We start from the raw sequence: 16195 nt of genomic DNA on the forward strand, positions 1-16195 counted from the left end.
GATCAGAGTAAATTCATGTGATTGCCTGAATAATGGCTCATGTGTGACAAACATTAATTTCCCACCTGGAAGTGGGAGATACCTTTGTGTGTGTGTGGCTGGATTTGAAGGTGATCTCTGTCAAGTGAATACTGATGACTGCAAACTCAACCAGTGTGGTACTGGCAAATGTGTAGATGGAATAAACAGCTATTACTGCGAATGCCCACCTGAACTTCAAGGTAAACTACTACATTATATATTCACATTTAGATTTTCTGTTTTCCTCTGGTGAATACAGTAAAAAACAAGAATGATAAGTTTGGTCCCAGCATGGCTCCTCCAATGCCAGCAGATAAATGTAGTCCACAGAGCCTGTTCTCTTCGGATTCTGCAATAAGCAAGAAACTTGGCATATGATAAAAAATGTATGTGACAAACATAGTGAGCTGACTTATTAGATTTACAGAAATATTTTGATGTACTTAGTGTATGCACTCCTTTGTATTTTTGCATCTACATATATTCTACTTTTATCATTTAAAAATATATTGTCAAAGTCTGGTGACAACAGTATTATAAAAACCTGTATTTGAATGCAGGTGAAAATTGTCAAGAAGATATAGATGAATGTGCATCCAACCCTTGCTTCCCTGGAGTATTTTGCTTCAATACTTTTGGTTCTTACTATTGTGGTTCATGCCCAAAAAATCTACATGGAGATGGGAAGTCATGCTACGGTAATATGATCTGGTTTTTTAGAATACTATTGTCTTACTGGGTGTGCTATGTTTCTAACAGTAAATTAGAACTCTAGAGTAGTCAGCAGAAAAGAACTCTCTGACTGTTGGCTACAGAGACAGAATCTCAGATGGTCACAATATCAGAATGTAGTGGGTCACACAGCTGTAAACTCCTCTTCCAGATGTTTAGAAAAAAAAATAGCTACAAATGCCCGCATTCTTTCACATAATACTAGGAATCTGTGCAGTGTATTTTTTCTGTGTTATTTTCATAATACGAGTAACTATTGACAAAATGCTTTGCTTTTAGGCTGCTCAGCATAGAACTATTTATTGAAATAAAGATACTCGAGAAATCAGGTGCCTAACATTAATTTATTGTGTCCTCTTATGCAATTTCTGAATAACTGGTATTTTTAACGTGGTCTGTTGCAAATCTTCAAGAAACATTTTTTACTCTTCATCTGCTGTCTGAATTTTGAGTTATTTTTTCTATTGGAGTTCTGTAATCTATTTGCTGTTGAAGTAAAAGTAACCATTAATGTGCCCTCTCATTTTTTGTTTCAGAAACCTTTGACGACATTTACGTTAAAAGAAAAGATTTCATAGGGGAAGCTGGAGAGAATAAAGGTGATTTTATTTCATGAAGATAGTGAAATTTCTAATTCACATACTGATAAGAATATAGCTGGGAAGTTAAAGGTTTTAGTCAGCTTTATGTTATTCACTTTAATTTTTCAGTTTAACTAAGTGAAATTAATGACTTGGTTTGCATTCTTATTTCTGATCTTATAAATGACACTGAAATGTCAATATCAACAAATCCCTTAGGTCAGTCAAGTCATTTCATTGTCAGTGTGATATATGACATTCTTACTGCTGCCTTTTGTTTTTGTGACTAACCACTGACGTGCAATAGGTAACATGGGGATAGGGACATCTGTTATATGAGATAAGCAAAAGTTTATGGCATTGTGTTGAATGCCATTTTCATACTTCAATTCAAAAGAAAGGTGAAGAGTATGGCAAATGAAGGTCCTTAATTCCAAAACTCTTTAAACACTATTGCTGGCATTTCCAGCTCTGTGTCTGCTGAGGTATTGTTCACAGAGAATTCTCCTCAGGTGTCTTTTTCTTCATCTCTGAATTGTTAGCAGGGGAGGAAAATGCACTCTCACTCAACTGCCAGTGCTGGATAATTCTTTATCAGTTTCTTCTAATGCTTTGTTTTTCACCAGTAGGAAGCATAACACTTTGCAATAAGATTCAGGGAAGTTTAACCTTTTATTTACAGTTTTCTAATACTGTTTCAAAGGACAGATCTTAAGTTGAACAATCTCCTCCAACTTCATTCCTGCTCAAACCCATAATGCTAAAAAGCCCATTGAAAGCCTTCTGCCATTCTTGTATTACAGTGCCATACTCCTTTCTACAGTCCACCAGAACACCCACTTTTTTTCAGAATATGGAGCATTTCTCGTTCATTCTGCATTGCTATCAGAGAGAAGGCTGAATCCATCTTTGTCATTGAAAACATATATGTAATATTCCACTAATAAAAAATATACAACAACTATCAAAATGAAGAAAAATGTTCAGAGAATTATCTGAGAGCTCTGAGATAACTGAAGTAATTAAGTAAACTAAAATATACTTTTGCTACAAAGTAGTGAATTATTCATACAAAGTACTTCATGTGATGTAAGTAAGTGTAAGTGGGTAAGTATATATTGTTACTAAGTATCTGCTTCCAGACTCTAGGCTTATTATCTGCATTTAGACATACATGTGAACAGCAAGCAGTATCTTTTGTTTAAACACCATTACAGTAATTTAGTTGTACGGCACTGGTAATTTGTTCTGCCAATAAAGTTATTTGTTGACCCAGTATCTGAAAATCCCTGGCTGCCTGCTCCAAAAGGCCATGGTGAGAGTGGGAAAGGATGTAGACAGAGTACCTTTGTCTGCCAGTTGAGATTTATGTCCTACTGCAAACATTTATTCTGGTGTAGCACATGGGGGGAGAGGAATGAATGGAACATAGTTTTTCTGTTCAGAAGACATTCTCCATCCTTAAAAGAAAAAAAGTTTTATAATATTTCTCCTTTTTCTTTAACATTCTGTAGGTTTTGAACAGTCATCATTTGACAAGGTCTTGAGCTCTGTTCCCAGTTCTATAGATGTCCCCCGAAGATTTATTTCTATAGAAATGGACAATACTAGTACTCCATCACTCTCCAGACCAAAAACAATCACCACTGAGAAGTCATATAATTCTCAGAGAAGTGCTTCTGTACAACCAGATGTATCTGAAAACATTGCTCATGCTGTTGGTAGCAGTAGTGGACACCTTACTGACACAGAAGGGGCTTCTCCAGAAAACACAGTGATTACAGCTTCTTCAAGGAGCCATGCTGTATCAGCTGAGAAGAAAACAAGGACACAAGTTGAGGCCTACAGTCATTGGGAGACTGGCAAGAAGGCTTCTCTTAGCAGTTCAATGAATACAAGCAAAGGGCTTTCTTCGTCACACAAAATATTTAAAGGTGGAAATGCTCACAGAGTTCAGCACTTGTTAGCCAAGCGTAGAATGAATCCTTTACTTTTTGCTCTTGCTGAAGTGACTATCCCACCAGAAATGCTTCCTGAAGATTCAGATGAAATAGTACTTCCTAAAGCAATAACCTGTGCTGAACTACCTTGTTTTCCTGGAGTACCTTGTGAGCCAAGTCAGGATGATGGAGTCAAGTGTGGTCGTTGTCCCTATGGTTACTATGGAGATGGCTTCAATTGTAGAGGTATGGCAAATGACTGTACTAAATGCTTCGCTGAGAATTATTTTATATATAGGTTGCTCTGAAAATAATGCCTCTTATTTATTTCCATGGAACATGGAAATTACGACACAAAGAGCACAATAACACTATTTGACAGAACAAATTCTCAGCTACAAAATACTACTTTTTCAGTTAGTCACCACCATTAGCTATGCATTTTTGCCCATGATGAACAAGATTTTGCCCAAGATGAACAAGCATGCCACGCTCATAAAGATCTGCACAAGTGGAGGTGACCCACTGTTTCACAGCTGCTTTGAGGGCTTTGTTGCTAGGAAAATGTTGCCCATACAGTTGTCCTTCATTGGCCCAAATAGTTGGAAGTTAGAAGATGCCAAATCTGGTCTACACAGTGGGTATGCTGAGTCAGTCCTGCCAAGAATGGTGATGTGCTCCATGGACTTCAAACTGGTATGGGGGCTACAGTTATCATATTTCAAGAGAAAGATGGTTCTCTTCTCTCTCCTTACTCTGGAATTTTGAGCCTTCAGCCTAGTCAGTGTCATGGTCAGAGTTGATGATTTGTCCGGGTTCCAGGAAATCCAGAAGGACCACCTCTTTCCTATCCCAGAAGACAGTGAACCTACTCTCAGTTTACCTACTGAGAGCTGCATCTTGAATTTTTTCTTCGATGGAGAAGTCGTGTTGCCACTCCATGAACTGCTGGTTTGACTCTGGCTTATAGTGGTGACAACATATCTTATCATCGGTAATGATGCACTGCAGGAAACTGTTACCTTCAGTCTTGTATTGGTTCAGTAGGTCTTGACAAACTTGCATACAGTGGTCTTTCTGTTCTATGTGAACATTTGTGGGACTTACTCTGCACAAACTTTGCAATACTTTAACATTGCCACCATAGCTTCCAACACACAGAAACCAATATTCAGCTTCATACACAGTTCCCTGGTTGCAATACGTCTTCACATGCATGAGCTGATCGAGACACTCTTCATTTTCTAGAGTGACAGCACTGCACGGACATCCCGAATGGCTAGTCTCATGTCTTTGTAACACTACTGAAACTCACCACCCACTGCTTCACTATGCTCACATGCACTGTTTGGTCTCCATAAGCATTTAGCAAACAATGAATGTCAATGGGCTCCATTTTTTTCCTCCATGGAGGAATTCAGTGACACACCTTTGTTTAATATGCACTTCCATGTCAGACACCATTTTGTAAGACTGCCCCTCTGCTGCCATCTGTCACACAGCAGCAAATTCGAGGGAATGCTGTTAGGAAAGTTCAGCCTTACTGCCACTCCACCAAAATCTGTCTCTGACATTGTGGGCCAACATAATACAATAGAAGGCATTACTTTCAGAACAGCTCTTGTATTTTTATAACATGAGAATACATTGTTGATGTGTGATTGGTAAAATTCACATAGTACTGAATTTCCTAATTTTCTTAGTAATATTTACCTTACAGGCTTTTATTTGGGCGGATGCACTTAAAAACATTTTTTCTCTAATGTATCTCAGGCTTCCCTCTTATGATCAGAGACCTGATTGATTCTTTGTGGTATGTTCATTGTGCTAAATAGGACATAGTTAGGCTGAAATGCCATTGTTTATTTCTTTATTCCTTTCACTGTTTTCTTAATTGCCTTTCAGCAATATGTAGACAAACATGTGGCAAAAATATGGAGTGTGTGGAACCAAATATTTGCAAATGCAAGCCTGGTTATGCTGGTTATAACTGCCAGACAGGTGGGTATGGCATTTTGATTTAGCCCATGATAGCTCATATAAATTAGTTAATTATTAAGATCACTGTTGATTTTGTACAGCACTATGCAGACCTGATTGTAAAAACCATGGAAAATGCATTAAGCCCAATGTCTGTGAATGTCTACCAGGTTACAGCGGCTCCACTTGTGAAGAAGGTAAACAGAATATTTTGTACTTTTGAATTCATAAATATCTGAAGATTGCTGTCAGTAACTCTCATAACCGTTCGTTCTGACAGGAATGCAAGTTCATTTGATTTTTACTTTAACAGATTCCTATGTTTACTAAGTTATGACAGCAAAATATCATACTTTGATTTAACTTATTGCATCATCAGTACATTGCATGCTGATCTAAAATTAATGAAAAAAATAGTTTCATTGGTTGGTTTTTATTTATTTTTTATCACATCTGAGGAAGCAGTGCTTTTTCCACTGGGCATTTGTTTAGAGTTGCTCTTCTCCACTTCACCCTTTCAGAATCTTCTAAGAAAACAAAGGTCAACAAATTGCAGTTCACTTTCATAGGTGTGCATACGCCTTTCCAACAGATCCTTGGCTAGAATCCAGTCCTTCTAACCTAGGTGCCTTTGCTTAGGTATTGCCATCCCTAAATTTCTCAGTTCCTTTGAGGAAGAGGGTAAGAATACAAAAGAATGTCTCAAACAGCCGCCTGAATTCTCTATAATTCTATTTCCAAATAATTTAATGTAAATACATTCTGCTCTCTATTGACTGTACAGAGAATACAAGTTGTGTCCAGGTGGTGACCCAATTTACTTACTTATGATTTATTTTTCTGTAAGTACAGGAAGGTACAGCTGTTAACTGTGTCCTCTTAGGAAGAGTTCCCAATGGCACATCATGGTGGCACCCAGCTCTCTATCACAGTGATGGTTGGGATGTTCTCAAGTGAAAGAGAGATCTGGATTCCAGACACATCACAACAGTTTCCCAGACACCATGCATTAGGATATTCTTAGTAAGAGCACTTAGCAGTTCTGTTGAAGTGAGTGATGTTCTCAAGGACAGGCAGCAAGAAAGGAAGAAGTCTGGTCTAGCCCAGTGATTAGGGCTGCCAGCTGCAAAGACCCTGCTGCCATGACCCCTCCTGTGGATAGGTTTGGACTGTTTGTGTGCTGACCCAAAATGACTGACTGATTTAACTGTAGTGCCAGTCACATCTAATTTGTAGGCTTCCACAGTCTTTTCAGGTGGATTTATGGTGAGTGCTTCCTTACACCTGTATAATAATAAAGATACAGATAAGCACAGATTTTCCTGCAGTAATTCTGATAACGTGAAATTATGTAAAGACAGCGGCCAGGGTAACTTTCACAGCAAACAGAGTTCACTTGTAACTCTATCTGCCTCTAAGCTGAACGTTCCCGAAAAGCTGGAGGACTGCAGTCCTGTCTGGAAATTGTCTCACATTTCCATTCTCTGGGGGAGGCCACCAATGGTGGAACTCTGTGTGCTCTGTTGAAATTCAGTTCTTGTTTGTTCTTGTGAAAAGGCATAACACGTTACTTCATTTTATTTCCAGTTCTTTCCCCGCTGTCAATTACTAACCGTGTCCTTTTGCTAAAGCTTAACCAATACACACATCTTTTTAGATGTGCTTTCTTGAACAACGGAATTCTATTTTCACAGCACACTGTAAACCACCCTGTAAAAATGGAGGCACATGCTTGGCCGGAAATCTCTGTACCTGCCCCTATGGTTTTGTAGGACCAAGATGTGATACAAGTAAGTAAAAAATCATAAGCAAAAAATACAGAAAATTCTTCGTGTTCTTTGGGAACAAAGCAAGTTATAATTTAAATATCTGATGTACTCCTCTAGTGAAATTGTGTGTAATTTCCAGTATTAATATCTGGGAAAGAACTGAAAAATGGATGTAGGATTTTCTGTAACATATTTTTCTTCCCTCTTTGATTGATGGATGGTAGTGATTTGCAACAGGCACTGTGAAAATGGTGGTGAATGTCTCACTCCAGACATCTGCCAGTGTAGATCTGGATGGTACGGACCAACGTGCAGTACAGGTAACAGGGTATTCCTACAGTTCTACTACATTCCTGGGAGGCCTCTCATAATCTGAAATTTGTAACCATGTTACTCAGACAGCAGCATTGGGTGGCTGCTTAATGCTGGTGTGCCCCCACACCCCTTCTTGTTTCTGCATGCTAGTTCTGATGCCAAGTAGCAGTTCTATAATATAGATCTCAAATTTTTGGGTAGAGATTTTAAGTGAACGGCATAATGTGAACTCATGCGAGGCATTTAATCACAATCCTTGCAACAGAAGTAGATATTTTATGGATTTTATTTTGTTGTCATGGTTCTCACTTTTCTTCACCGTTTGTGCAGCGATGTGTGACCCTGTATGTCGCAATGGTGGCTCCTGTACTAAGCCAGGTGTATGCCTCTGTCCACATGGATTTTATGGAACCCAATGTCAGAATGGTAATCTTTTTTTTTCTTTCTCTTCCTGTTGTTATGAGGTAATCAGTAAGAAAGCATTGTTAAGCTTCAGAGAAGTAGTGTACAAACATATATATGTAAAGCTTTTATGGCTGATTCAGTCAATGTTCAAGAAGAGATACTAAAAATTCACATTCTCTCTTGCACTCAACTCTTGAGCAGTGTTCAGCCACTTGACCAGCTGCTTCATATATTATATAGTCTGGTCACTTGTATACACATACACATACACATACACTGCCAACCTTGACATATTCTTATCTTATTCTGTATTTGGTACTGATGTAGTAAATCCACTAATATGACTTTTAATAGACAGGCTTGGTAGTTTATATCAATGTTTGGCACTATCAGGATTTTAGTGTTGCACTAATTTCCTGGAAGTATGTTGCAAACAAAAAGCAAACAGCAGCCGTTCTCCTTTATATCTTTTAGCTGTCTGCAGGCCGCCTTGCAAGAATGGTGGCCACTGTATGAGAAACAACATTTGTACTTGTCCTGATGGTTATACAGGCAGAAGATGTGAAAAAAGTAAGATATAAGATAGTGTTAAAATCCTTCCAGAATATGAAAGTAATTAATAAATTGCTCTGTAAACCATTAAAAAGTATTTAACAGCAAATGTTTCTTAATTTAAGGTGTCTGTGAGCCAAGGTGCATGAATGGAGGAAGGTGTGTAGGGCCCAATGTTTGCTCTTGTCCTTCAGGGTGGAGTGGAAAAAAATGTAACACACGTAAGTATCATGCAGTTAACAGGAGAACCATGCCCTAAAAGTAATGTATGGCTAAAGGACAGCTCTGAGAACAGATAATATGAAGTTATTGCCAAAGAACTCCTAAATATACACACATTGACAAATAGTGATCTGGAACTTGGCAGCAAAATGCAGAATGGGGAACTAATACTACGCAGCTCAGGCTAAATCATGAGACCAAAATATCTTTTTAATTCTTGAATGACATATACTTCTGTTTCTTTCTCCACTCTTGTCTAAACAAGATGCATCTGTATTTTTGAATACATACAGCTGCAAAGAACTGGGTCAGTGAACAGAAAAAATTTCAGTTTGTAATATAGGACATAAAAAAAAGATATCACAGAAAAAGATCTACAGTGAAACATCGGAAAGCTGTGGAAACAGTGGGAAATGATTGGAATAGAAAATGCAATAGGCATAAATCCTCTAGGAAAGATAAAAATAGGACTGTGATGGAAGCACAGCTGTGGATTGTGCTGTATCTTGATGAAGTTATAGATGGCATGTAAATAAAATGTGGCAGCTTGGATAAAGGCACAGTTTGTGTGAAAATCAGCATGAGTATGGATGGTAGAAATACAGTAGATAAAACTTAAGTGTCTGTCATATCAGCACACCTGAGGCTCAGATACTGGTACAGACAACGAGGTCTCTCATGGCATGGATGAAAAACAGTTCTCCCTATGTTATTTTCTGTAATTATTGGAAAGGCATACTGAAAAAAAAAAAAAAAAAAAAAAAATCACCCATATTTACAAGGATTAGATATTTTTGGACTCTATGGAAAAGAGATTTCATAATCATAAAATCTGTTAACCAATGAGAAATAGTAGTGTTTTAGAGAATGATTTAATAAACAGAATGTGCAGAAAAGTGGAAATAGAAAATACTTTAAGATCAAACATTCACGAGTTGATTCTCTGTGAGTTAAGCTGCATAACAGACAGAAAGATCTTTCCCTGAGGTTTGGATTTTGGAAAGGTAAACTTGGAAAAAAAACAACAAAACAGTGTAGTGGCATTGACTTAATATTTCAGGCTTTTGTAGCTGACTGTGTTGTATCAGAAATCTCAATGCATACACTGAGTGCAGGCCTTTTTGTTTCTGGTTCTGTCTAATATTCTGTTGATCTTAGGGTTTTAGTGAAGAAGATGTGACTATTTTGTGTAGAAAGCAGTCAACAATTAGTGAGCATCCTCAAATGTAAATAAAAAATAATCACTTGAGATATAACTGAACCTTGTGATGATTTTTGTGCAGCAGTCTGTCTTCAGGAATGTAAGAACGGTGGAGAGTGCATTGGACCCAGTACATGTCATTGTCCTCCGCAGTGGGAAGGAATCCAGTGTCAAACACGTAAGAATGATGTGGTCTACAATGTAAACATTTTATTTCTGCACAGTTTAGAATGCTTCAGAAATGCACAATACCTGCAAATCCTGTCCTTTGGCTTATTTTAACAGAAATCTGCGTTAAAGGCAGGACAGAGTACAGATGTCTGTGCCCATTCTGAAACTCTCTAGAATAAAAAGATAGTCACGGACGACGCATGCAAATGGATAGATGATATGCTGCTGCAGTAGCCCTGAGAGACCATTGCTATGTACTGCTTTTAAACACACCTTACTCGTGTCCCTCTCTCTATCTCATTTATTCCTTTATTATTATATATAGTCAGCATGTTCCCGTATTATGTCTGCATCTTTGTATATGGAGATGGGCTTGGCAAGAGTATTGTTGGTTCCACAGGACTGTGAAGCTTCCTTCACTGAATTGTTAGATAACTAAAACCACATATCCCTGTCTCTTGATCTAGCTGTGTGCAATCAGAAGTGCCTGTTTGGAGGCAAGTGTGTGTCACCTAATGTGTGCTCCTGCCGTCCTGGTTATACTGGAGTCCTCTGTGGGAAGAAAGTTCAGGTAACTGCAGTGTCAAGATGCCGTTATAGATGTGGCAATTTGGAAGCCATTATTTAGTCCACCTGTTCAGAAAAGCAGCACCAAATACACCAGGAGTGCTTTGTCTTACTTCTTCATTTCAGTCTCCAGTGAGGGAAAGGTCCTAAAAATCCTGACTTATTCTATTATTTTAGTTATTCCAGTACTTCTGACAATTTTTCCCAACACCTGAGGTAAATTTCCTTTGTTTTTAATTAAGTTGTTTCTTTTCCTAGTGGAGCCATTTTGGAAATGACTTCAACCATAACTCTTTTCTAAAGCATAGCCATTTTGGGAAGGAGTATCCCACTGTTGATTTTCTCAGCCGGTCTCAGGTCAAGCCCTAATATTTTTTTATCTACCTACTGCCTACACAGTCACTCAGTGTATCCTCCTTTCATGCAAACATTTATTGTTGCCAAGTGTAACTTCGGGCATAAACTTATTTTTTGCATGGTAGTGAACAACGACCATTTCTCTGCTTTGTCAGATTCCTTTGTTTGGGCACTGACTATTTTTTCTGAAAGTTATTCAATTAAGTGTTATTACAACTGTTTTGGGACTTCTGAAGTAGAAAGCATTCCACATCTGTTTGCATCATCTATGATTTTCCTTTTAATTCCAGCAGATTTTAATACTTTTATGATGCAGAATTCACTTTGAAGAGCTGGAACATACCTAATTTTTGCACTGCTTGCTGGTACTATTCCTCTGTATTCATCTTTAATTACATGGCACTGTTCATGCTTGCACTGTTTTCTTTTAGAAACTATTCAGCTCTTCGGTCTCCTGCAACAACCAAAACAATATAATCTATATTTCCTATTTTTTTTTCTTTTTAGTACTTTGCCAGAGTCTTTTAATGTAAAATCTTTGCTGTGACTTCTAGCAATGCAGGTATTTTTTAGTGAGAAGCAGTTTAAGTACAGGGAAAACAGCAACAGATTTTTACTTTCATCCAAGCATTGATTTCTCCCAGCTCATATCTTTTTTTTTCTTTTTTTTTTCTTTCTTTATCATGTACAATATACAATGCCATTAACATCTCTGGTTAGATGTCAGATAATTTGCCAAAGGAGTAAATATGTGTAAGAAATCAGAACAGTAAATGACTGCTCCTATGTGCCTTGAAAATATAAAGCTATACATCATGATCACTGTAAAGATAAAACTGTAATGTTTGTGGCATGGATTTCCAAAACACATCATAACAAATGAAATAATTTAGTCTTAAGTATTTGCATAAATACATCCTTCAAAGCATCAGCATTTTTTTCTTACTCCATAAAATACCTTGCTGATCAGTCGGGCAGTGCTATACCTCTCACTGACAAAATGGGCATATTTTCTTTCTCAAATAAACGAGCGAGCTTTATGCAAAACCAGAACTTTATGTTGTATTTCTCCATGTCAGGAAAGCAGAAATTCATTAAAATTGTTTCTTAAAGAAGTCCATCTATTATATTTACTTATTTTTCCTTCCAAGGTACAGAGACATCGTAATTGAAGAAAGGAAGTATATCAATTAAACGCTGCATGGATCTGTGACACTTGAAAATAGCAAGAAATTTGAAGGCATTCCCAGATCTAATTTAAATGAGGAAAATATTCAGAGTATTTAAAAAAAAACATGTTAATTGTGAATTTTTGAAAAGCTTCAGTACAACAAACTTGTAGTCATTGTAACATGCATGTTTCTACAATTCTCAGCTACCTCAGAGCCTCTGAATCTTCACCAGATGGAGAGATTTCATGCATCATGCAAACCCAGAATTCCGCAGTCTGTTAATGTAGTCAACTATACTGCCTGTGAGCAAGATTGCAATATCTGCTGAGCACCTCTATGAAAGTAGATGGCACACAATCATTTGGGAATTGCACATTCTGTTTTTAAACATTGTTCATATATGTATTATTTGGAAGCATATAGAAGGAAGAGCACAGGTTTTTTTGTTTGTTTGTTTGTTTTTAACTTTGTTTTCTTTTGTGTAGTAGTGAGGAAGGAGGGGCAGCCTAAAACAAGACTTCAGTAGTAGTGCAGGCAGGGCCATATGGCTCATTAACAGTCAACCAGCAGCAGACTACTTCTAGTTTATCTGTGGCAGGCCTTTGTATCCAGCAGCCAGACTCTGACTCTTCTTCATTATTTACACTCACATGTGTGCATGTGATTACAGAATGACTGCTGTGTCTGTAAGACTCTTTTATGCTCCTATTTTGAAACAGCATTTGGAAAGGTGAGAAAATAATGTTTCTTAGAGAAATGTGACAGTGTTTGACTCAGAGAGATCTTGTGCTGAACCTTAAAATAAGAGATGGTAACAGTGGGAGTTTGCTGCACATCATGACATCTGTTTACATCTTCTCAGAAAGTATTTGCAAGCAATCCATATGGGTGCTTTTTCCATTACCTATTGCTCCAACCAATTGTTATCACCAACCAGCAGCAAGACAGTTTTGGAACAAATGAAATTCCAGTTTACTCTACGCTTCCTTCTGCCTCTCCTTCAGCAAATGAGTTCTAGTAATAAAACTCCCTTTAAGCTAAGCATGTGAATTTACCATTTGGGGCTGTGAGTTGTTTTTCTTACAAAAAAAAAAAAACCTCGTTATTTTTAATCTCATGAACCATATCCCATTTATATGCACTAATTCTGAATAGAAAGAAAATCCTGTTCCTCTTGCTATTTTCTGCCACTATGGGACGCCAACTGCCACTCGTGGTTGTAAGAGCTCTCTGAGCTTACATTTCTCACCTTTCCATAGCCCTCTTAATCCATTCTGCAAAGTAAATTAGCATTTTCAGAGCTCAGCACCATTTCAGAATGATAATTTCTAAGTGCCTGGTGCGTATTTCAAAAATGTTTTCAGTCTTCCACTTGCACTGTAAGTTTCAGTGGCTCCATGGCTTTTATTTTTAATCTAGCGTCCAGGTGGCTGGGAACTGTTCTATTATTTAAAACCTGCTTCACTTGAACTGTTTCCTTTCTCACAGCTCACAAAGATCTCTATGAACAAAACCTGACTAGCTACTGGAACTGATGCCTCAAGCTGAAGACTTGAATACACAATATTTTCTAAACGTGGGCATGCTGATATTGCATAAGCTCATTTTGTAACAGCCCCCACTCCATGCATCTTTTAGCTACAGAGGTGGTGCTCTCAACTATGAGGCGCCAGGAACAGCGTTTTGGTTAATGACTGTGCAACCTTCTGTTCACAAAACTGAACCAATACAAATGCCCTTCTAGGATTTCAGGATGAATAAAGGGTTCTAATTAATAACTTCTAGTATTTCCCACTGACTTTCCTTGTTGCTAAAGGCAGAAATAACTTCTTTTACGTCTTCCAAATGGAAGCTGAGTGAAGAAAAGCACATCCAGACTTTTGCTACATTAGTAAAAAGCTTGGTGCCAATCTATGCTGTGTTCCTTTAAGCACACAGAGCAGGAAAATTACTGGTACAGGCGTAAGGACATATACTTCAAAATTTCCCTGTTAGTACAGTCCGTCATACATGAAATAGTATTTACTGAATGTAACTAGAAAGCATTTTGAAACAATGCAGTAATGCTGCTCAGTTTTACAGAAACTTAGTCAGCAGAAGTTGCATAGTTTATATACACTGGTTTAAAAAAAAAAAAAGAAGTTCTAAACTTACATAGCACAGTCACAAGGTAGGCCAAAAAGAGTTTGGGGGCTTGGAATGGGGGGATGACAGGGTCTGCTGCAGGGTAACTAGTGCCAAGCTGAAATCTCTTATGCTGATTCTTAGCACATTGGAAAGGCTGCATTAATAGGAAAAGGTTTTCGTGTAAGTAAATCACTGTTATAGTGTACATACAAAGTTTTTCCATCAGTATGAACAGCATCAGATGTCAGTTGGCAGAGAAAATGTGGAGCAGCAGAAGGTAAACTGAGTCAATACGGCGTACAAGAATATTGTTCACTGAATTTTGTTGCATGATTTCCTTATATACTGAAGGTAACTATGTATGTCTGCTAACTCTACCAAAATTGCTCTGCAGGCAGGAGAAGTTCCTTTCCTAAGAGCACATTAAACATTGCCCATGATCTTTAAAATGCTGTTTAATGAGTATTTTTTAAGGAAGTAGTCACTTATATCACAGAAGAAACTACAGACCTTGCAAGGACTTACCTTCCTACATCTATGTTCATATTACCCAAGATTTCAAAATTAAAAAAATAAAATGAAGTGGGTCACATTTGAAAGTTTCACTCTTTTTACAGGCATTAATATTATTATAGCTGAGGACAGAAAGTGAGTTTGCATTTCCACCTAACAAAAGCAAACCCTTGAAGAATAACCAATGCAAATGGTAGTATATGAGTATAAAAGCTTTACCTTCTTGTCAAATAGAATATCTATTGCCCAAATGAGAAAATCCAGTGTTTAAATTCTCAGTACACCAGGGTACACATACAGAATCATGTAGGTTAGAAGAGGTTTTCAATGACTGAAGAGATTTATGCTGTTTCTCTTCTAAGAAGGCAGCACATGGCATAGTTGTGTTAATTTATTCAACTTCTCATCACAGCTCAGTTTAGAAAAAAAATATTTGATTGCAGTGAACCAAGTAACTCCATTCTTGGTACAACCACTGATTGTGGAATATAAAATTTAGATGGTAAATTATACATTACATAAGAAACAAACACTTCTCACCCTTCCATGTGTACCTTTAAAATGACAGAATAATAGAAATACAACCAATGCACCTTCCTTACAATTTTCTCAGTCATTTTAATAAGAATCAAAACATCCATACAAGGTGGTATGCTTAGCTCTACTAAAAAAATAACTTGTTCTGTATGCAAAATTACCTTTTCATTGGAAGATACATCTAGCCCCCAAAACAGCATGCTGTAACTGGCAAGCATGTTCAGCCTTCCAGCGAGTGGAAGGGAATGGAGAAACAAACAAAAGAGAATAAACACTGACAGCTCTTTAAGTAGATTTATGTGCAACTCTGGAAACAATCATTTGGATCTCATTCTTAATACATCATGATTATGCTCGACTTTGAAATAACGAGGATATTTACTAAAAATATTGTGCAGATTTAAGTGGATTTTCTTAAAAAGAGGAAAAAAAAAAAAACAACACAGCAAACTCTTCAGCCAGTAGATGGTGCTGCATCCAAGCCGTTTCTAAAATATGCCATCACTTCTGATGTGTTCATCAAATTACTGCTTCATCCATTTTAACTATTTCTAAAAAGGTAACTATTTAAATTAGCAGTTGTTCTCACCTGCTCAGACACACCAACTACAGGTCTGCTTCATAGGCCTTTGTGGTATATGCCTATAATATGTCTCTTAGGTTCTAATTACTACTCTCACGTTTGGCTTCTCTACTGATAGTCAGGCTTTCCAAGAACAATGCTGAGATATCTTTACATTTACATATTTCTACTCACTTTCTCTGAAATCTTGGGGCTGATGCCATTTATTTCTTTCATTCACTGCCCTGCAACTAGCATTTCATCTAAGGTATTCAGCTTCACTTCTGAATTACTAAATTTTTGCTTGATTATCATAGCAAGCTGTGATACAGATACAGAATTTCACTGTCATAAAACCTCTTCAAGTAGTATTGATGAAGTCATCTTGTTCCATCTGTGAAAACCACTTTTTTTTTTTTTTAACCAGCATGTCTGAAACATTCAGTGCATCACAGTAAAAGCACCAAAAGA

At 37.4% G+C, this 16195-nt stretch overlaps 1 protein-coding gene across 1 annotated transcript in view; it reads left to right on the forward strand.

The window, feature by feature from the left end:
* VWDE (von Willebrand factor D and EGF domains) overlaps nt 1-12036 on the forward strand; it is a 38305-nt gene extending 26269 nt beyond the window's left edge. The window contains exons 17-30 of the mRNA XM_042888963.1: nt 2-221; nt 582-719; nt 1290-1352; nt 2849-3520; nt 5180-5275; nt 5356-5451; nt 6949-7044; nt 7248-7343; nt 7669-7764; nt 8218-8313; nt 8421-8516; nt 9801-9896; nt 10357-10460; nt 11965-12036. Coding sequence (XP_042744897.1) covers nt 2-221; nt 582-719; nt 1290-1352; nt 2849-3520; nt 5180-5275; nt 5356-5451; nt 6949-7044; nt 7248-7343; nt 7669-7764; nt 8218-8313; nt 8421-8516; nt 9801-9896; nt 10357-10460; nt 11965-11985 — 1986 coding nt within the window. The 3' untranslated portion in view covers nt 11986-12036. The remainder of the gene's footprint in view (nt 1; nt 222-581; nt 720-1289; nt 1353-2848; nt 3521-5179; nt 5276-5355; nt 5452-6948; nt 7045-7247; nt 7344-7668; nt 7765-8217; nt 8314-8420; nt 8517-9800; nt 9897-10356; nt 10461-11964) is intronic.
* The last annotated feature ends 4159 nt before the right edge of the window (nt 12037-16195 follow it).

Source organism: Lagopus leucura, unplaced genomic scaffold (genome assembly GCF_019238085.1).
Source record: "Lagopus leucura isolate 7727_CA_CO unplaced genomic scaffold, USGS_WTPT01 Super-Scaffold_100157, whole genome shotgun sequence".
Lineage (NCBI taxonomy): Eukaryota > Metazoa > Chordata > Aves > Galliformes > Phasianidae > Lagopus > Lagopus leucura.